This window comes from Trematomus bernacchii, unplaced genomic scaffold, assembly GCF_902827165.1.
Source record: "Trematomus bernacchii unplaced genomic scaffold, fTreBer1.1, whole genome shotgun sequence".
Lineage (NCBI taxonomy): Eukaryota > Metazoa > Chordata > Actinopteri > Perciformes > Nototheniidae > Trematomus > Trematomus bernacchii.
Window position 1 is genome coordinate 2389338 of NW_022987771.1, and position 17853 is coordinate 2407190.

General features: G+C 37.6%; 1 protein-coding gene across 1 annotated transcript; it reads right to left on the reverse strand.

Annotated features, from left to right (window-relative positions):
* Positions 1-5988: 5988 nt before the first annotated feature.
* On the reverse strand, positions 5989-15745 carry gda (guanine deaminase). Its single transcript, XM_034148666.1, has 14 exons — positions 15455-15745; positions 14675-14763; positions 14286-14457; positions 13910-13997; positions 11236-11341; positions 10695-10722; positions 10492-10599; positions 10173-10280; positions 9988-10085; positions 9662-9729; positions 7866-8012; positions 7537-7655; positions 7409-7436; positions 5989-7314 (listed from the first exon to the last, which is right to left on the reverse strand). Exons 1-14 carry the CDS (start codon positions 15581-15583, stop codon positions 7247-7249), a joined length of 1356 nt encoding a protein of 451 aa, XP_034004557.1. The 5' UTR covers positions 15584-15745; the 3' UTR covers positions 5989-7246.
* Between the last annotated feature and the right edge of the window lie 2108 nt (positions 15746-17853).

Sequence of the window (17853 nt, forward strand, 5' to 3'; positions counted from 1 at the left end):
AAAGAGACACAAGTTTGCACATGCTTAAGCAAAAATAACTTAAATAACACAGCAGCAGCTTTAAGTACAGTAATACCACTCAGAGTTCCCGTTATGACCAGTAAAATATGCTGAAGACCGGCAAATCTAAATCTCTCCGGTCAAAATGTCTGGTCAAAATAATTTCCTTTTAGCACAATACCGCATCAGTTGCGCCACTTATGTGACAGACAAGAATAGTATGTGACAGACAAGAATAGTCAATTCTAATGTCTAACATTTAATGTGGAGAAAGAGTGTCCTGTATGGGTTGATTGTGCGTTGATCTGTTGGCAATGCCTCGGGGTTCCGGTGGGCATGTAAACAAATGCATAATGCTGCGCTATACTTTGCGGCCTCACCCGGTTGCATAGCAACGCTTATTGTTTAGGTGTCTTTTAATAAGCAGGTAGTCATATCATTAGCTAGAACCAGCTAGATCTGATCGATATGGACATAAACGCGAGTGAAGTCTAATCTGACCGGAGCAAGAGATCAGCTGCTGCTGACGAGTCGACACCCAGCTCTGCATGATCATCTGCAGCGGTGAGCGGAACAAAACACACACTTCAGGTTAGAATATCACGTAGCTATTTTAATTACCTCTCAAACTACCTAAACTAGTTATAGATATGTTTAGTTTTACTGGGTTGCTCATTACTGGATCCGCGAGCTGCATGATACTGACGGGCTGTCAGGAGAGGGAGAGAGAGCGCTCCGTTTATTATTCCCGTGTTATAAATTACTGTACACTTTTGAATAATGTAGTTAATCTACTAGAATTAGTTTGTTTAATATCGAATCATATCAATTTGTTTAAAAGCTCAATAAATAAGAAGACCTTTGACTGGCACTTTTCTCATTTTGTCCGGAAGATTTAAACTTTAACGGACATGTTGACCGTCAAAAAAATATTCTAACGGGAACTCTGCCACTTCAAGTATAAGACCTGAGTACTTCTACTCTTATTCAAGTACAAGATCAGAGAACTTCTCCCACCTCTGATTATAGCCTTAACATAGGATTTAAAAGATATGGATAATGTGCATTGTGTGTAACATTATGCCCACAAAAATAATCGATTATAAAACTAAGGATTGAGCTAACATTAGGAGTTAGTGACAATGTATGCTAGTTAGCTAGCTAAACTATTTATTAAATAATATTGCGAAAAAGTAACTCTGAAACATTCACTGCACATCAGCTCAGCCACTCGAGCGCCATTAAAAAATTAAAAATTAACACCCTGCATAATGACGGCATAGAACAGCTCAATTTCAAAGCATGGTAGCTAGCTGCTACCGTAGCTAGCTAGCGGCTACCTAGCTATGGTAACGTTAGCTAACATTACTTTGTTTTCGGTCGTTAAACAAAATGTATACCATAGCTAGGACTTTGACGTTTGCAATGTTTTAAGCCTTGAGTGTTTTGAATCCGTTGATAAATAGTTTTTACCGTTACCTCTGAAAGTGCTGATTCCTCTCCTCTGGGCGCGCCACGTGCAGTGCTCTTCACCTCCTGCGTGCTAACTGAGTGGTCTCTGTAGTATCAGTGCCTTTGTGCATGCGCTCTGTCTGCCTCAGTGCATGATGGGTAAGTGCAGCAGAAGTCTCGTCTCTGATTGGCTGCAAATCGATTGCCCTGAAAATCCTTTGATGAACATCCAATCCTTGTATTATTTTAAGAATTGGTAACGCCACACCATAAAGATTAATTTAAAAGTAAAAAAATGGGGTGCAAACTATTTACATTGCAATTATAATTGTTTAATTCTTTGGATTTTATTTTCTTAATTTACAAAATGACAATGTAACTAGTTGATAAATAATAAAACAAACACTGAAGGCCTTCCAAAGACACAAGCAAAATATGTTATAAGACTTCTTTATTGTCAGTTTATTCTTTTAAATTGAGAATAGAGAACACTGATAACTAATGTTGGTGCACATTTATAGAAGTTTGATTATGATCAGGAATATCCCATCTGTACTTTGCAGTCCTGTCCCAAGTACAAGTTAAGTAGGTATTAATCAACGTGTACATATCATTTTTAGTCATGCATAGTACTGCCTTCCTGTTTGCTTTATTTTTGAGAAACCTATTCTGCACCTACCTGGGTTTTAAGAGAGTCCAATACCCCATGAGACTGTTCAGTCTCATAAAACATGCTCAATTTACTTTTTGAAAACACAAGCTCACAATAAAGTCAGATGGGAGATCTACAGAAGCAAAGTGTGATAGACAAAGATGCATTCCTATATTAAACAAACAGAAAATAAATCTTTGTTGTTCCACGAGGCAGTTGTAGCCATAGCAAATGGATTAACAAGTGAATTTAGGTACTTAACCTTCAACTACCTGCTGCCTGAAATCCCTGTGACATCACTGTAGATTGTTGTAACCAACTAGCTGTGTGGGACATTATCACAATACATATTTAAGTTAATTGACTTGGATTGTAAATGTATTTCGCTGTAGCTACTAGCTTTGTCAACATGCTTTGGTGAAGGCCTATTCTTTCAATGTGATGCATTGAATAGTTGGATATTATTAGACGTCTAAAAGGACAACATTGTTCGTTTTACTGTAATTGCAATGCTAATACCAATTTAGCATAGTGGTAGTACTAACTGCTAACACGGTTTTGATATTCAGAGTCTGGCTGTTAGTGCATGTTCAATGTTATGGGCTAAATTGTACATGCTAGTGTGATAAGGCCTAGGGGAAGATGCTAATTTTATTTAACTTCTAGATCCTTTCATTTTTTACTTAGAGTGAAACTCAATATGTTTTTTGCATACTGTGCGCCAATCACTCTGTGTTTTAAATATTGAGTCACACATTTTAGAACATTGATACATTTCTAAAAGCTACTTTCCTAACAAACATGGTGCAGTTGTAGCAATCGCTACGAGAATGCACTCTGTGTTAGCTGCACAAGCTTCACGTCTCTGATGATCTGAAAAGCTAAATGATGTCAGAAATGTACACAGCTTTTTCTTCTGTTGAAACAGATCAGCAGGTCAATGTTACTTGGGTTGTGAACGCACAACAGTTGGTTGTTTGTTAGTAGAGTTGCTTTACTGTAATCAAAATGCTAATACCAATTTAGCATAGTGGTAGCACTAACTGCTAACAAGGTTTTGATATTCAGAGTAGGCTGGCTGTAAGTGCTTGCTAGCATGTTCAATGTTATGGGCTTATGCTAGTGCAGGGGTGTCAAACTCAATTTCATCACGGGCCACATCAGCATTATGGTTGCACTCAAAGGGCCGGTTGTAACTTTAAGACTATATCATTAATTAATATAACTTCATAATTAACTACGTCTGAAAGCAGAAGTCTAGAGCAAATAATTGCAAGTCTCTTCAGTAAGAATGTCCCAATATGATTTTAAAAGAAAAGCCACATTCTGGAAAAACATTGATTGTGACATTTTGAAAAAGAGAAGTGACATTTTGAAAAAAATATATATTTATGAGAAAAAGGCTAATTCTAAGAAAAAAGGCATATTTGGACAAAAAAAGTCAAATTCTGAGAAAAAGTCAAATTTGAGATGCATTGTGGGACATGTCGTTTATGGGCAACGTGCTTCTGTAAAGTAGCATGTAACCGTATAATAAACATATTATATTCTTTGCAAGCTCTTGTGGGGCCACATAAAATGAAGTCGCGGGCCGGATTTGGCCCCCGGGCCTTGAGTTTGACACCCCTGTGCTAGTGTGATAAGGCCTAGGGGAAGATGCTAATGTTATTTAACTTCTAGATCCTTTCATTTTTCGCTTACAGTGAAACTCAATATGTTTTTTGCATACTGTCTGCCAATCACCGTTAGCTGCACAAGTGACTTTGCGGTAGCTTCGCGTCTCTGATCATCTGAAAAGCTAAATGATGTCAGAAATTGGCACAGCTTTTTCTTGTGTTGAAAGAGATCAGCAGGTCAATGTTACTTGGGCTGGGAACGCACCGAACACCAAAACTGCTCCCTGGCGCCGGCTATCTGGCAGCCTCTCTGCGATCCCCTCTCCTATCCGCATGTGGTTGTGTTTGTGCATGTATATGCTCTGTGTGTTTGTGCATGTACAGTATATCCTCCCTGTGTGTGTAATGTGTTTAAACACAACAGAGTGGGGGAAGACATTTCCCTCTGAGTGATGAATACATTATATCTTCTTCTTCTTCTTCTTCTTCTTCTACTTAGAAATCATAAGTGAATGGTCACATTAGGTTTGCCTGCAGTGAATGCTGACAGCTATGAGCTAGTTTATAGATGTATCATGGCATAGCCAAATGTCTCCTATATAACCCACAGGCTGTTACTGGTGGGTTATAGTATCATTTTATATCTGAATTGTGCTCTGGTAGGAATTCGCACCCAACATGCTAACAGTCAAGTTTTTTTTTAACTCTATGGTTTTACACAGTTTTTATAACATGAAATTCACATATTTAACAATTAAATCTTCAAATTAATACAAATGTAGCAATGAAGTGAAAGTCAAAATGTGTTAAATGTAGTTTTTTTTTACTATAATAGGATAGTCAATACCTGTGTTTTTTCAGTTTATCAATGTAAAGTAGTGGTTAAATTAAGCAAAATTACAAAATATTTCTTTCTTTACTCATATATTTTCTTGCAATTATACATTTTTTAAATGAGTATTAACAGTATTTGTTATGTATTTGACAGTTATATATAGCCATAACAAAAGTATTTTTTAGTAAAATTACAGAAAATGCAGCTAATTTTGCCAACAGAAAATCATTTATTTTTACGGTTAGTTTTGTTAAATTCGCATTTAAAAACTGCTAAAAAATAAATAAATAATGTATTCCATTTCTACAGTTTTTTTTTGTTAAAATACATGACACATTTCAATAAACCGTTTATTCTTGTAAATTGAATATGATTTTCTGTCATTATGAAATACAATAAAAAACTGTAATTTGTTTGGGGGAAAAACTGTAAAAAAACATTTTTTTTTTACAGTGCGGGACTCTCGACCGGCCCACCTCCGTGCCGCAAGTAAATACCGCTAGTAAATTGTCGACGGGGGGGGGGGGGTGCTAGTGACTTATCCGACCGGCCCACTTCAGTACCGGCCCATCGGGTTTCGTCCCGAACGTCCCGATGGCCAGTCCGCCCCTGCCTTCAACTCAGGTGAACTGAGAACTTCCTGATACTGCCTCCCTAACTCCCTAACTTCCAGAATGCTCCTTTCTTTATCATCAAGCACTCCCTTTTGCACTATACTGTACACATATTTTTTATATATATCCTGCTTACTTGAAGTAAACGGTTATTTTGTGTTTTTTTTGTAAATTATTGAGTGTTCTTGCATTTTAATGTGTGAGTTGTTTTTATACCTCGGGACTGTGTGAAACAGTATTTCGATCTTTCTGTGTGTACAAAGATATTTTGAGATTGACAATACAGTTGACTTTGACTTGACTTTGAAGCTTTACCCCTCCCTTTCTCCTCTCTCTGTGTTTAAATATACAACCCAAACTCTACTCTTCGTCTTTCACTCTGCAGACTGTATGCTCTCTGTATGACTGACCGAACTTTCTTGCAAGAAATAAAATACGACAAAGACAGCTGAATGGTTTGATTCTCTATCCACATTTGATACATAAATTCCCGCCACAGCCACCATATAGCACAAACAGATTAAACCAACAAACTCAATAAAGCAAGAATCCTAGATTGGCTATCAAAGCTATATAAGATCTGTCTATTTGAAGTGGAGCGTAGGCTTTGATGTCAGTGAGACTTGACAACAGCCATCTTAATGTCACTTCTTCTGCTACCTCAGCTTCTCAGCTGTCTGGCCCAGATGGTGAAGATAATCTCTTAAAAAAGCTGTAGACTGGGCTGTTAACGGGCTGGAAGGACAGTTTATTAATGCGAACATTGTACCAATTTCTGATCGTCAAACAACTGCTCACCCAAAAAGTATCCAAAGAGACTTTGTTGTATTGTTTATTTCAATATTCCATGATGTGACCTATCAAAGAGTTCGTTTAACATGTAGGATTTGGTGTCATAGACTGATATGTTGTGATAAAAATTCAATATACTTTAGTAAAAAGGAAGCACAGGACAAACATATATTAAGCAATCAAATTAATTTCCCTTCAATTCCCAATATTCATAACAAAGATCATATCACATATATATATACACAAGTAAAATACATTAGGATGACAATCAAATGAATCAACAATCTCTTTAGTAAAAACATGGATTTAACTAGTAGATAAGGTTAGTAATACAAAGCTGTATAAAAAATAACTGATATTCATCATAAGGCACCATGTTGAGTGTAATTGCACTGATTTTGAGATAATTGGAAGCACAGAGAACGATTCTATAACTGGAATGGACACTTTTTAACTAATTTGTGTATCATGAGCCCTTAATTTCACCACACATGGCGCTGCAATCAGATGTAAAATGTAATAAACTGAATTAATCATTCTGAAACAAAAAGATTTCTATTAAATGGTTTTGTGCCTTTATAGTTTAAACACCTGAGTGGAGTGTACAGTGTACAAACTAAAAGAGCAATGATTACAACTCAAATCAATCCCAGTCTTTGGTCATAAATGATGTTTAAGCTACACAAGCATGAAAATGAAATCGCCAAACCACTGAAGATAATCATGTCAGGCTCTGTAGCTACACTGAACAAAGTCCTATACGTTAAATGTCACTTAACGTTATCAAGATTTCCTCAGTTCAAATTTCTCAAGGCAACACAATGAGATGTCAGCATTCAACAGAAAATAAGTTGCAGTTAGCACACTACCATCAGTAGTACTTTAAACAAGCAGTTCAGGTTAATAAAAGTCTACAACAATGTGAACATGCACATAAAAAGTGATAAGTTAATCAGCAAAGCGTTGATGCGTGATTGTGGTTTTTTAGCACGCAAAAATGAAGAAACACAGGTTCACAACATTTAATAAGTCCCTTAGTTCCTGTTTTAAAGTCCAGAAGTTCCCCCTTTACAGCTTCAACAACAGACCAATTTCAAGCTCAGCCGACCACACTTTTGTATTGCAGTAGCAGTAAAACATGGTAATAATTAATTTCCTACTTTCTTTCCTATCATCAAAAGCAGACAGTGTAGCTGTGCAGTTCATGCAAAACTAGGGCATTTCCTTCTGATACTTCATTGGCTGCACATATTGTATTGCTCAGATGTTTTTCGGTAGTAAGCATTTACTCTTTTGTAAATGGTACAACCTTTCTCCCGGCCACAAACACTTCGACTATGTTGCGATCATCACCTGTCGAAGAAGTCACAGAGACAAATACAATTAAAAGGGGATTGCCACATCAAAGTGTAAAACATTTGGACAAATAAACAGAATTGACACTCACCCAAATTCAAGAACTTCTCCAAAATAATCTGAAATTGAAGTGACAATAAATTAGCCAACACTGAAAGCAAATGTTCTGCTTTAATTAATTTATGTGCAAAAAGATTAAGATTAAACCCGACTACCAACCTTTGGTTCCTCGATCTTGATGAGGTCGATAGGTCCATCAGCAGCAGCCACATTCACCCTCAGGGCATCAAAGTCTTTGCCCACTTCGAAATTCCCTGTCCGGTCATCCAGGGACAAAGCTACGGATAAAATGCATCATAAAAGAAACTGCTTTATTTTCTCCACACCCGTAAAAATTGCAATCAGTCACCATCAACAATATCTTGTTCCCACAGTCCTTCATGTGTGCTGAATCACGCGAGAATGTTGATGGAGAATATTATTGTGTGTCTGAACACAGGTCATGTTTTAATTGAACAAAGACACTTTTGTTCCTGAGATGGTTTCACCTTGACTGCCTCCCAGTGTGGCAAGCCTGAACACCTCCTCGAAGGTCAGCGTGTCGTATTCTGGGTCCTGGATGGTCAACACTTTGGACGTGTCCAGAGTTCTCCTCACAGCGTCCAGCATAGAGGCCGAGTAGCCCCCCGCCACGTCTGATGAAGCACCACAAACACACACCAGAACATTAATACAAGCATGCATGCAGACATACGATTACATTTTTTAAAGAGTAGAAGAGTAACAGCAAGCAAATGTAAAAAAACAAGTGCACAACATGGAACAAAAATAAAAGGTAACATTGTTAAAAGTAGGTAAATATGTAAAAAAGCAATACTGAGGTAGCTGCATCAACAGTGCTGTTACAGCATGGGCATTGAAATAGCTGTTATAGCAGTAATGAAGTAGCAGTACTACCATGAGTAAAGCTGAAGTATATCAATTACATTTAAATGAATACCGACCCTTATGTATAGTTTTGTGTATATTGATATAGGTGGACTGTGTTATGCTCCTGTTATTATTTACCACAGGTGATATTGCTGTGCTTTCAGGGCACATGGCCAAACAGAGTTTAACTTTAATTTTTTGACCATGTAATCATGTTGACTTGCCTTTTAGTTTTGCAACAGCTTTTTAGTTATTTATTGCAGTGTTATAACAAATGGCCTACTTCCGAATCATCAAGGTGGTAGTGAACCGGTTGAGATGCAATTTGGATGGAAATAAAATGGCTTGACACTGGAATTTACTTCCAATAAAACAATGTTCAAGTTTTACTAGGAATACATCGGGTCTGAATAAGAAATAAGATATCCTTGTTGACTAAGTGTCCTGGGAACTTAGACAATTTTTAAACAGCTAAAACAAACATTCACAAATAGGTATTTGGATCTAACTTTCATTTAGAGATTTAAACCAGATCAGATCACCCATTAAAAGTAATCAGCTGATGGTTAGCCAGCCTGCATGCCACATCTCTTTGTTGACTGCACTAAAACACTAAAATGATGACGGCTGTAAAACACAACACAAGTTAGTAGGAATATCTTTGTACCTATCTCGTGCACGTTTAAATCTACAGTGCATGGAGTTCCCAAAACAAGCCAAATCCTCAAACATCATTTTCATGCTTCTTTAGTGTCCAACACATTTTGTCAAGAGTGCAAAAAAGAGCCATACGAGTTATACATAAAACTACGTACAGAGAACCAACAAATAAATTATTTATCAAACTAAAAATACTAAAACTACAAGACCTGGTTGACTATAAAACTATTCAAATGATGTTCAAAGCCGCAAATCAACAATTACCTCATAATATCCAGGGACTTTTCACACGGAGAGAAAGCATGCACATGTTGAGAGGAAACTGCATTTTCAAAAAACCACCCGTACGAACAAATGCCAAACTGCATTGCATCTCAACAAAAGGTGTTAGTCTGTGGAATAACTGTACTGATGCACTGACATATTGTACAAGTCTATCTAAACTGAAAGTATTATTTAGGAGCCAAGACAAACATGTCGCTGATGACGATGACCTAATATTTTATTTATAAGGAAAATGTATGCTAGAGGGGGGAGGACCAGGAAAGTTTTTTTTAAGCTTCTTCTTGCCCCTGTTGAACATGACAGAGACTATTTGAGAATTATTTGTATTCTTTTTTTTTTGTACTTTGTTATAATTATTATTATGAGTGAGAAAAGAAAAAAATAATATATATATATATATTATTATTATTGTTGTATGTTTTTTTTCTGACTAAAATAATAATCTGGTAATGCGTGTAAATGCTCACACCTGTTCCCAGCCCCAACTTCACGTTGTGTTTCAGGACGTTGCGGACATTCAACATTCCACTGCACAGCCTGAGTCAATAGAGAAAGAGAGAGATATGATAAGTTTCATAATGTTGCATCACAAAGTCCATCTGTAATGCTTGATTGCTTTTCTATTGGAAAAATGTGTCATGACATTCATCAGACGTTGGTCGCATTGAGACTGTTTTAACAGAAATGCATAGGCAAATAGCTCAGCTGACTCACACACACTGTAACAGTTAGACACATTAAGTATATTCAAGTTTACAATTGTGTAATGCTCTTGATAAACTATTGGAGACTTACGAGATGTTGGAATTGGGACAGTGAGACAAAGAGGCTCCTGTCTCTCTGAACAGAGCCAACTCTTCATCACTGAGGTAGCAGCCGTGAGCCATCACTGTCTGTGAATCATCAACATATTTAGCACTTTAATCTGCATTTATGTTTTTCTACAAAACGTCTGCTGTCTGAAATGAAATGTGACTCACCTTGTCAGTGAGCAGGTTGTGTTTGTGATACACATCTGTGTAAGACTTAGATTCAGGAAACAGCTCCTTTACAAGCTTCACTTCCTCTACGTTTTCACTGATGTGACTCTGGAGAAAAAAACACATTAAACTGTTACTTTAAGAGAATCTGGGGTGTAGCATTCAGATTATTCCGCCTGAGGTGTGCAGGAGAGTATCGTTTTGCATGTGTGTATTTGTAATTCATCTTCCAAAACCCCCACTGGTCCAACAGTGAATGGTATCCACGGCGACAGTCCCCTGTGGAGATGGCCCGGTTTGGTTCCCACAGTGATCTCACCTGGATGTGCAGGTTGTTATTCTTAGCGATGGCTCCCAGCTGTCCCAGCAGGGCTCCTGTGCACGAAAGAGCGAATCGGGGAGTCACCACCGGCCTCACCAGAGGATACTACGCACACACCAGAGGAGACAGGGTTTCAAAAGATGTCTTTATAATGCAGGCCTACCTTGAGTTTTACTGTTTATTGTAATATAGAATCTTACCTTTTTGTTCAAGAGCTCTGCAATGAACCTGGAGGGAAAAAAACAAAGATTTACCTCATTTTTAGCAGCCACATTTGAACATTTGAAAATGCACCCTTTTTCTTTTTACAAGAATGTCTATGTAAGTTACATTTTGCAAGGGATTGTAAAGGTCTCCATATAAAATCTTTATTGTTTTATTGGCAAAAACAAAGGTTTATGAGGCAAATGGGACTGCAGATTAGGTGTACAGTCTCTGTGATGTGCACATGTTCAATTCAAGTATCAGTCGACGTCAAACAAGTGATTTTCCTCACCCATATTAGCTTTCTCACATTCTGCGTCTATGGGTAAAGTCTGCATAATATCAGGGTTGTAGGTCATGTGGAAAAAAGGGCTAAAGTCTCAGTGAATTTTTTCTGACTGGAAAAAACATACACTACTCTATTCTAATTGGATCATCTATTATCAATGTTACGCAATGTTTCAAAAGGGTCACTCTGTATTAAGCCGCATGTCCTGTATCAATTGTATCACTATTTTAGTAAAAGCTGATACCCACCGACAGGTTTCGTCCTGGGACTCCTGATAGGTCTCTTTGTAATGTTTCACAGAATTGTTCCTGTCCATACACACTTTCCCAACCAAGGCACGCTGCCCAAAGTCATCTGCAAGACGAATAAGGATGATGAGTAACAAGAACAGGAAAAAACAGTAACCTGTTAAGCCAAAACCCCCGGTTACCTACTGTAACCCTAACAACAACAACAGTGTTAATATTTAGCAGTGATGGAAGAAGTACTGAGTTCTTTAACTTAAGTATTTTTAAATATTCTGGTACAAGTAAAAGTCCTGCATACAAAACCGTACTTAATGTAGGTAAAAGTACAGACGTATTACCAACAATATATACTAATAAACCAAAAGTAAAAGTACTCGTTATACAAAATGGCCAATCGTGTATCACATTTTACATTACGGCATGATGCATTAATGTGTTCATCATCACAGCTGGTAAAGGTGGAGCTAGCTTTACTTTACATATTGATGTTGGATATTTTAAGCAAAATAAATTAGTCCTCAGTCCTTGAGATCCCATAGGTTATTGACTCTTTCCTACAGATTTCTCTTTTGGTAAAAACAATGTTGTCATTATCATTCCATAGAGCAGTAATTGTGCAACGATTAAACTTGCACTTACTCAACAATCTTCATTGTTTCACCTGTCACCTGAAGCATGTAAAAGCATTCCAGGTCCTTCATGTGTCAGAGTCAAGTCCTGCTGTCACTCACAAACACTAATCCCCGTATTTTTGTAAGAATGCTCCCACAGACACAAATACCAATACATGAGTGCACCACACAACTAAGTACCTGCATCTCCAACAAATACACGCCGTATTCTTACAAAAGGTCATGCATTTGAAAGGTTATCACTTGAGAGTTATCACTTGAACCATCACGATCAGCATGTTTTAGCTTCTGATCTGTTTTGACATTAATAAATATGCTGTGAAACATAGGGGAACATTTGGGGCCGTACTAAATCCACAATAAAGATGTGTTGTTTGTTACACCAAACATATGTCAGAATAAAAGGAAATAATTTGATTGTAAACATTTGACATACATTTTTTCCCAAACAAAGGATAATTTTGTATTAACAGTCGAAGCCACAACTGTATTCCAGAGACATTGATGTGCACGGCCAACACTTTCTTTATAAACACACAGATGATTTCACTTATTCTAGCTCACAAGAGTGAGTGTGCAAAGGCTTTGATTGCATCACTCTGACTGTCCTTATTATTCTTATTGGTGAATTTGATTCAGAGTATAGTTCATCAAGTCTTCCATCTGAGTAGATGTGTGAAAGAGCTTTTTTCCCAGCAGGCATTTTGACTACTAGCAGGAAAAGGACAGGTAAAGGTATTGAATTCAGGTGAGCTAGAGGAGATTCAGGGTCCTGGAAATGTGCAGGCTGGTTTGCTGGCACTTGGTCTGCAGGATCTATAAATGATCTACGGACATTACCAATGACTTCTGGGAGTTATGGCCAACACGGTCATGTTGTGGGGTGTGTGAGAGGGGGCCTGTGAGAGGGGATACCCTCTTATAATCATGTGCTTTAAGAAGGTTAATGTTACACATACCATACATCAGTTCACTCAGGGACTGTGAAAGAGCTTTGTGCGTCTGTGACCGAAACATTTCCACTCAAATCAGGCAGAAAATGTGCATGTATTACGGATTTCTCTGCTGAACTTTGAAACCAACAAAATTCTTGCCTGAGAAAATATTACATAATGGATTTTGTATGCATACTTTGTATTCTTCATATACTGTGACACTTTTTTAAATAAAACAAATCCAGAAGAAAATGAGGCATACATGCTAAATAAGTGTTTGAAATTCTCCAACATGTTAATCAACACACAGTCCTCACACTAAATACAAACACTTTTGTAGAAAGTAGGACAGATGCTCGTGACAGAGGACAAAGGTGGGGGTTCAACAGCCCTGATGACACGGAGTGACTCTGCACGGCCGCTAAAGCCAGCCCAGCCACGATGATTGGGTCCCTTTACTTTCAAGCAAGGGTGTGTATTCAGAATTACACAACATGACAACATGGTGATAAGAACAACGCATAAAGGGTGAGCCAGAAAAATGTCCTGTTGCTTTTTTAATTACGCCCTTTAATTATAATTAATTAAAGGCGTAATTAAAAAAGGAACAGGACATTTTTGTCTAATCTGATAGATCGCCATATTACATACTCTTCACCCAAACAAAACAAATAGATCAAGTAACTCGATGTGTGCTCTTCTTAAAATGACGACTACAGCTTGAATATGTCCGATAAAACCATCTCTGTCTTTATGCACCACATCACTTTGACTAAGAACTGAATATATCACAACAAACTTACATCATATTACATACATTCCTACATTTTTATTTATTTGAGCAAAATCTCCAATTGTTTCAAATAAGGGCACAGCCTAAATTGGTAACCATCCATTAGTCACCTGCCCTGAGGCTAGATAATGTTTACAGGAGTATGGCGTAAACTCTTCTGGTGTGTGTGTGTGTGTGTGTGTGTGTGTGTGTGTGTGTGTGTGTGTGTGTGTGTGTGTGTGTGTGTGTGTGTGTGTGTGTGTGTGTGTGTGTGTGTGTGTGTGTGTGTGTGTGTGTGTGTGTGTGTGTGTGTGTGTGTGTGTAGGACATCTTACTTGCAATCTGGGCCAACAGCAGAGAGGCATCTGTGTGTATGGTTGCAAAGTAACATGCTGTGGTTGTTCCATTCCTCAGCGTCCTTTTCTGAAAAACACAGGGATTATATTACACGAAGGTAAACATTCAAGCACTGTCTATCTTTTTTATACATTGTTAAGCTTTTAAACGGTTCACACCCTTCTCAAATGATATTGTCTGTGCAACAATGGAGGAAACCTCACTGAATTTCTACTTTTGCAAATAGCAAAGTCATCAGCATTTCAAACCTGATTTACATGCCCTGCGTTAATTCAATTTTGACTTCCTGTGAATGATCCACGGCAGCTCTATAATTGTTATTGGCCGCTTAAATCATGATGCCAGAAAACTCACCACTACTTGAGAGTAGACCTGTTGGGCGAACTCCAAGTCCTTGAAGCGTGACTCCACGGGAAAGGTGTATTTATTGAGCCACTCCAGTAGGGGCATGTCCAGGGCCGTGCCAGCGTAGCTGTACTGGGGCGCGTGGATGTGGGTGTCCACCAATCCGGGCATGAAGAACTCACTGCAATGCAGCAAGCCATTAGTATGGTTCAAATACGCTGAATTATGTATGTGTTATATGCAGATTGCTGATCTAATAGCCACATACTAATGCAGAATATATTCAGTCATTCATATATATATATATATATATATATATATATATATATATATATATATATATATATATATATATATATATATATATATATATATATATATATATATATTCAACTTACTGCTGTGCCAGTTGAATGACTTCTGAAGGACTGAACCCAAAGGTCTGAGAGAGGCTGTCTAACTCTGCAGCTTTCCCAATGAAAGCAATCTGACGGCACAATGTAAAAGAGGCAATGATTAGAAATAAGTGGTTGTATGCAAAAGAGAGTAAGCTGTTAACTTGGTAAAAAAAAAATCATACTTATATTTATCATTAAGGTTACATATTCATTAACACATGTTCTAACAAATTGCATAAAAAAAAAACACAGGTTTTGTGTAAAGGTCTTTTATGGTAGCCTATACTCTTTACACTGTATCCACGTCTGTAAATATCAGTGTAAGATTTACACAATGTCCGAAAAAAATATTTTTTATTGAAAAGAAGAGAGAAAGACACATGTATGATTGCTTGGTGTGTTTTAAGGACTTCATTAGTATTGTTATCCCTTTTGTATTTGAAGAGGGTAGCCTACTTCAAACTGTTATATGGTAATTTCCAAGGGCCTGGCGTTTTTTAAAGTTGCTCAGCAACAGCTTAATGTGGTATACAATTAAGATATTATGTAACAGATTTACGCCTTCTCCGTTTGGAAATCTATTTTTTATTCCTGTGTGCCAAAGTGTGTCTCTTTGCGCAAGGTTATGGTTGAGTCACAATTAGCTTAAACCTATTTATTAATTAAGAGAAAAGGCTTAACGCATTGCTTTTTTTCATACACTGACATTAATAGCATAAATAGTAACACTTATTTATAGTAATCAGACCAGAGGCTGTTAGACATTCGAGTGTGACAAACCTTTCCATCTGTATCCACTCCCAGGAGCTCATCTTCCAAGATCTGCAGCGGTGTTTGCTGGGTAGAGTGGATAAATGTTCCCCTGTAGACATAATTAATTTTCGTGGTGGGTCCTTTAGAGTTTGCCATCCTTTCACTGGATCAGCTGGAGTCGAGAAGTGACAGAGAGATACCTGCAGCAGCTACAGAGCACCGGGGTTTGTCTTCGGAGAGCTCCGATCAACACCATGCACCAGGACGCGCGACTCCCACAGAGACAATCTGCAGCCAATCAGAGCACAGGGTGAGTGTCTATGCGTGGGAATGGGTTTCTCGGTTTGACACGTCGTTTTATTATAACTATCTGCTTGTCACAGTCCCCAAGGTTGACTGATAAGATTACAAAAAGACGTCTCCAGTTTACTTTTGCTTTGATTTTTTATTATACAAATCCAAATGTGCAGTCATCAATCAGGTGCAGGACTTGACTAAATAGCCACTAAATAGTAGGCTCGGTGCGGCACCTACCGTGCAAGGTGCCACTTTCGTTTTAGATGACCAAGAAACTTAAAGGTTTCCGTGGCAAATAACAGCATGCCAGATACAGAAAAACTGCGGATGGAGCGCTCAATTCTCCTAAGCAAATATACCTAATGATATATTCTTATGCGCAAAATAGGCGAATAAAAAAGAATCAGATTTAATATACTTTTTAATCTCAAAGAATGATTCCAGGGAGCACGTGCCATCGTATTACTGAAGGAAATTGATTAAAAAAAAACAGAGGTTTAGCAGATCAGTATCTGGAGTGGTGTTTTAAATCCCTACAATTCGACTTTTACGCGATCTATGAACACTTTACCAACTTATTGTTTTCCTTATTCACATCTTCCAATACCTCAATCAGTACTGCAATAAAACATCCTAGACCGTGTCTGGTGTTTAGAGATGGTAAATATATCTAGCTAAACTCAGGCTAAAGTTCAAGTTGGCATGTGGGTTCTATATTTACAGGTTTTAAATTCCAGTGGGCCTCATTTACAGTAATAAGCTGAAGAGAGAGAAGGAAATACTTTATATAGATAGATATAACACAAAAAGACACTCTGTGCTATCTGTCTTTCACAGCAGGCAGTATATGGCCAAACGTTCATTAAACCATATGAACTTCAATATTGCAAACGTTGCTTTAAATGTAGGTATGCCAGTCAGCATATGGCCACTTCCTTTTTGTCAGTGTACTTTCGCAATTTTTGTCATAGTGTTTGAAACATTTCCTCACTGCATCTTTTACCAGCTCTGTACATCTTTATAATGGGGTAATACTGTATTATAGTGGTTATATCTGAAAAGGCTGACTTTAAATAGGGACAATTATATAAATCAAGTTGGTTTTATATTTGCTAATGTAAGGGTTTCATTTTTTGGGTAATAATTTAGCAAAAGCAGGGTATTATTTTTGGCTTATCCTATTGCACAGTAATGTGGTACTAAAGAGCGGAAAAAAGGCTAAATTAAGCAAGAACATAAACAAGAAACAATTTATCTTTGTTATCTTACAAACGCCCTTTTAAAAAAACCTTTAAAACCAATAGACCATCTTCTATTTTAGTAAATCTGTTGCTTGGAACAGAGTCAACATTAATCCAGTCATGAGAGTAAAGCAGAACAGAGCCATGTGATATACATCAGGAGACCTTCATAAAGGGAAATCCTATGAGCTCATGGCTAAAATATATATTGGCACATGCTTTTAAACTTATAGACCCCATGACACACACTAACTTTGGATGGTACTACAGGTTTTTCAGTAAAGATGGGTTTTATTGATTTTTATCAATACCGATGCTTCATATCTATCCCCAGGGGTTCAGTTGGGATTTGTTGTGTGGGGGGGGCTCTGTCTTGAAGGTGGTGTGTGTGACCGTGACATGACATGTTACTTGTTAGACGCTTTTATCCAAAGCGACTTACTTACATACTCAATACTGTGGGCAATCCCAGGGACACAACGACATGCTGACTGCAGTGGGGTTTGAACCTGTGCCCCCCTGATCCGAACACCAACGCACTAATCCACTGCACCACACGCCTCCATGACCATATGTATGGCCAAAATGATAACGTTTTTTTTTATCAATGTTGAGGATCTTTTTCAATATTATTAATTGGGAAATAAAATAAGTGAAACAAATGTTTGTATTGTACTTTGACAGAGCACTGCTTTCATTTCCATCCAGTCCGATTCAACCACTGTCAATATACCGGTTTGTAAATATACTCTGAACAATCAGGTACTTGCACCAATTTAGTACTGGTTTTTGATACCCATCCCTATTATTCTGTGACAAAAAGTGTAAATGGCAGGTTAAAATAATAACAATTTGTTTACATCATGCATGATCATTTTCTTCTAGATA

Bases quoted from the DNA above. Each gene is read 5' to 3' on its own strand.
- gda (XM_034148666.1), bottom strand. From the start codon at position 15,583: ATGGCAAACTCTAAAGGACCCACCACGAAAATTAATTATGTCTACAGG. The intron at 11,342-13,909 runs GTAAGATGTCCT...TTCGTCTTGCAG, and splicing joins GCTGTTGGCCCAGATTGCAA to ATGACTTTGGGCAGCGTGCC. The intron at 8,013-9,661 runs GTGTGAGCATTT...GTGCTTCATCAG, and splicing joins GAAGTTGGGGCTGGGAACAG to ACGTGGCGGGGGGCTACTCG.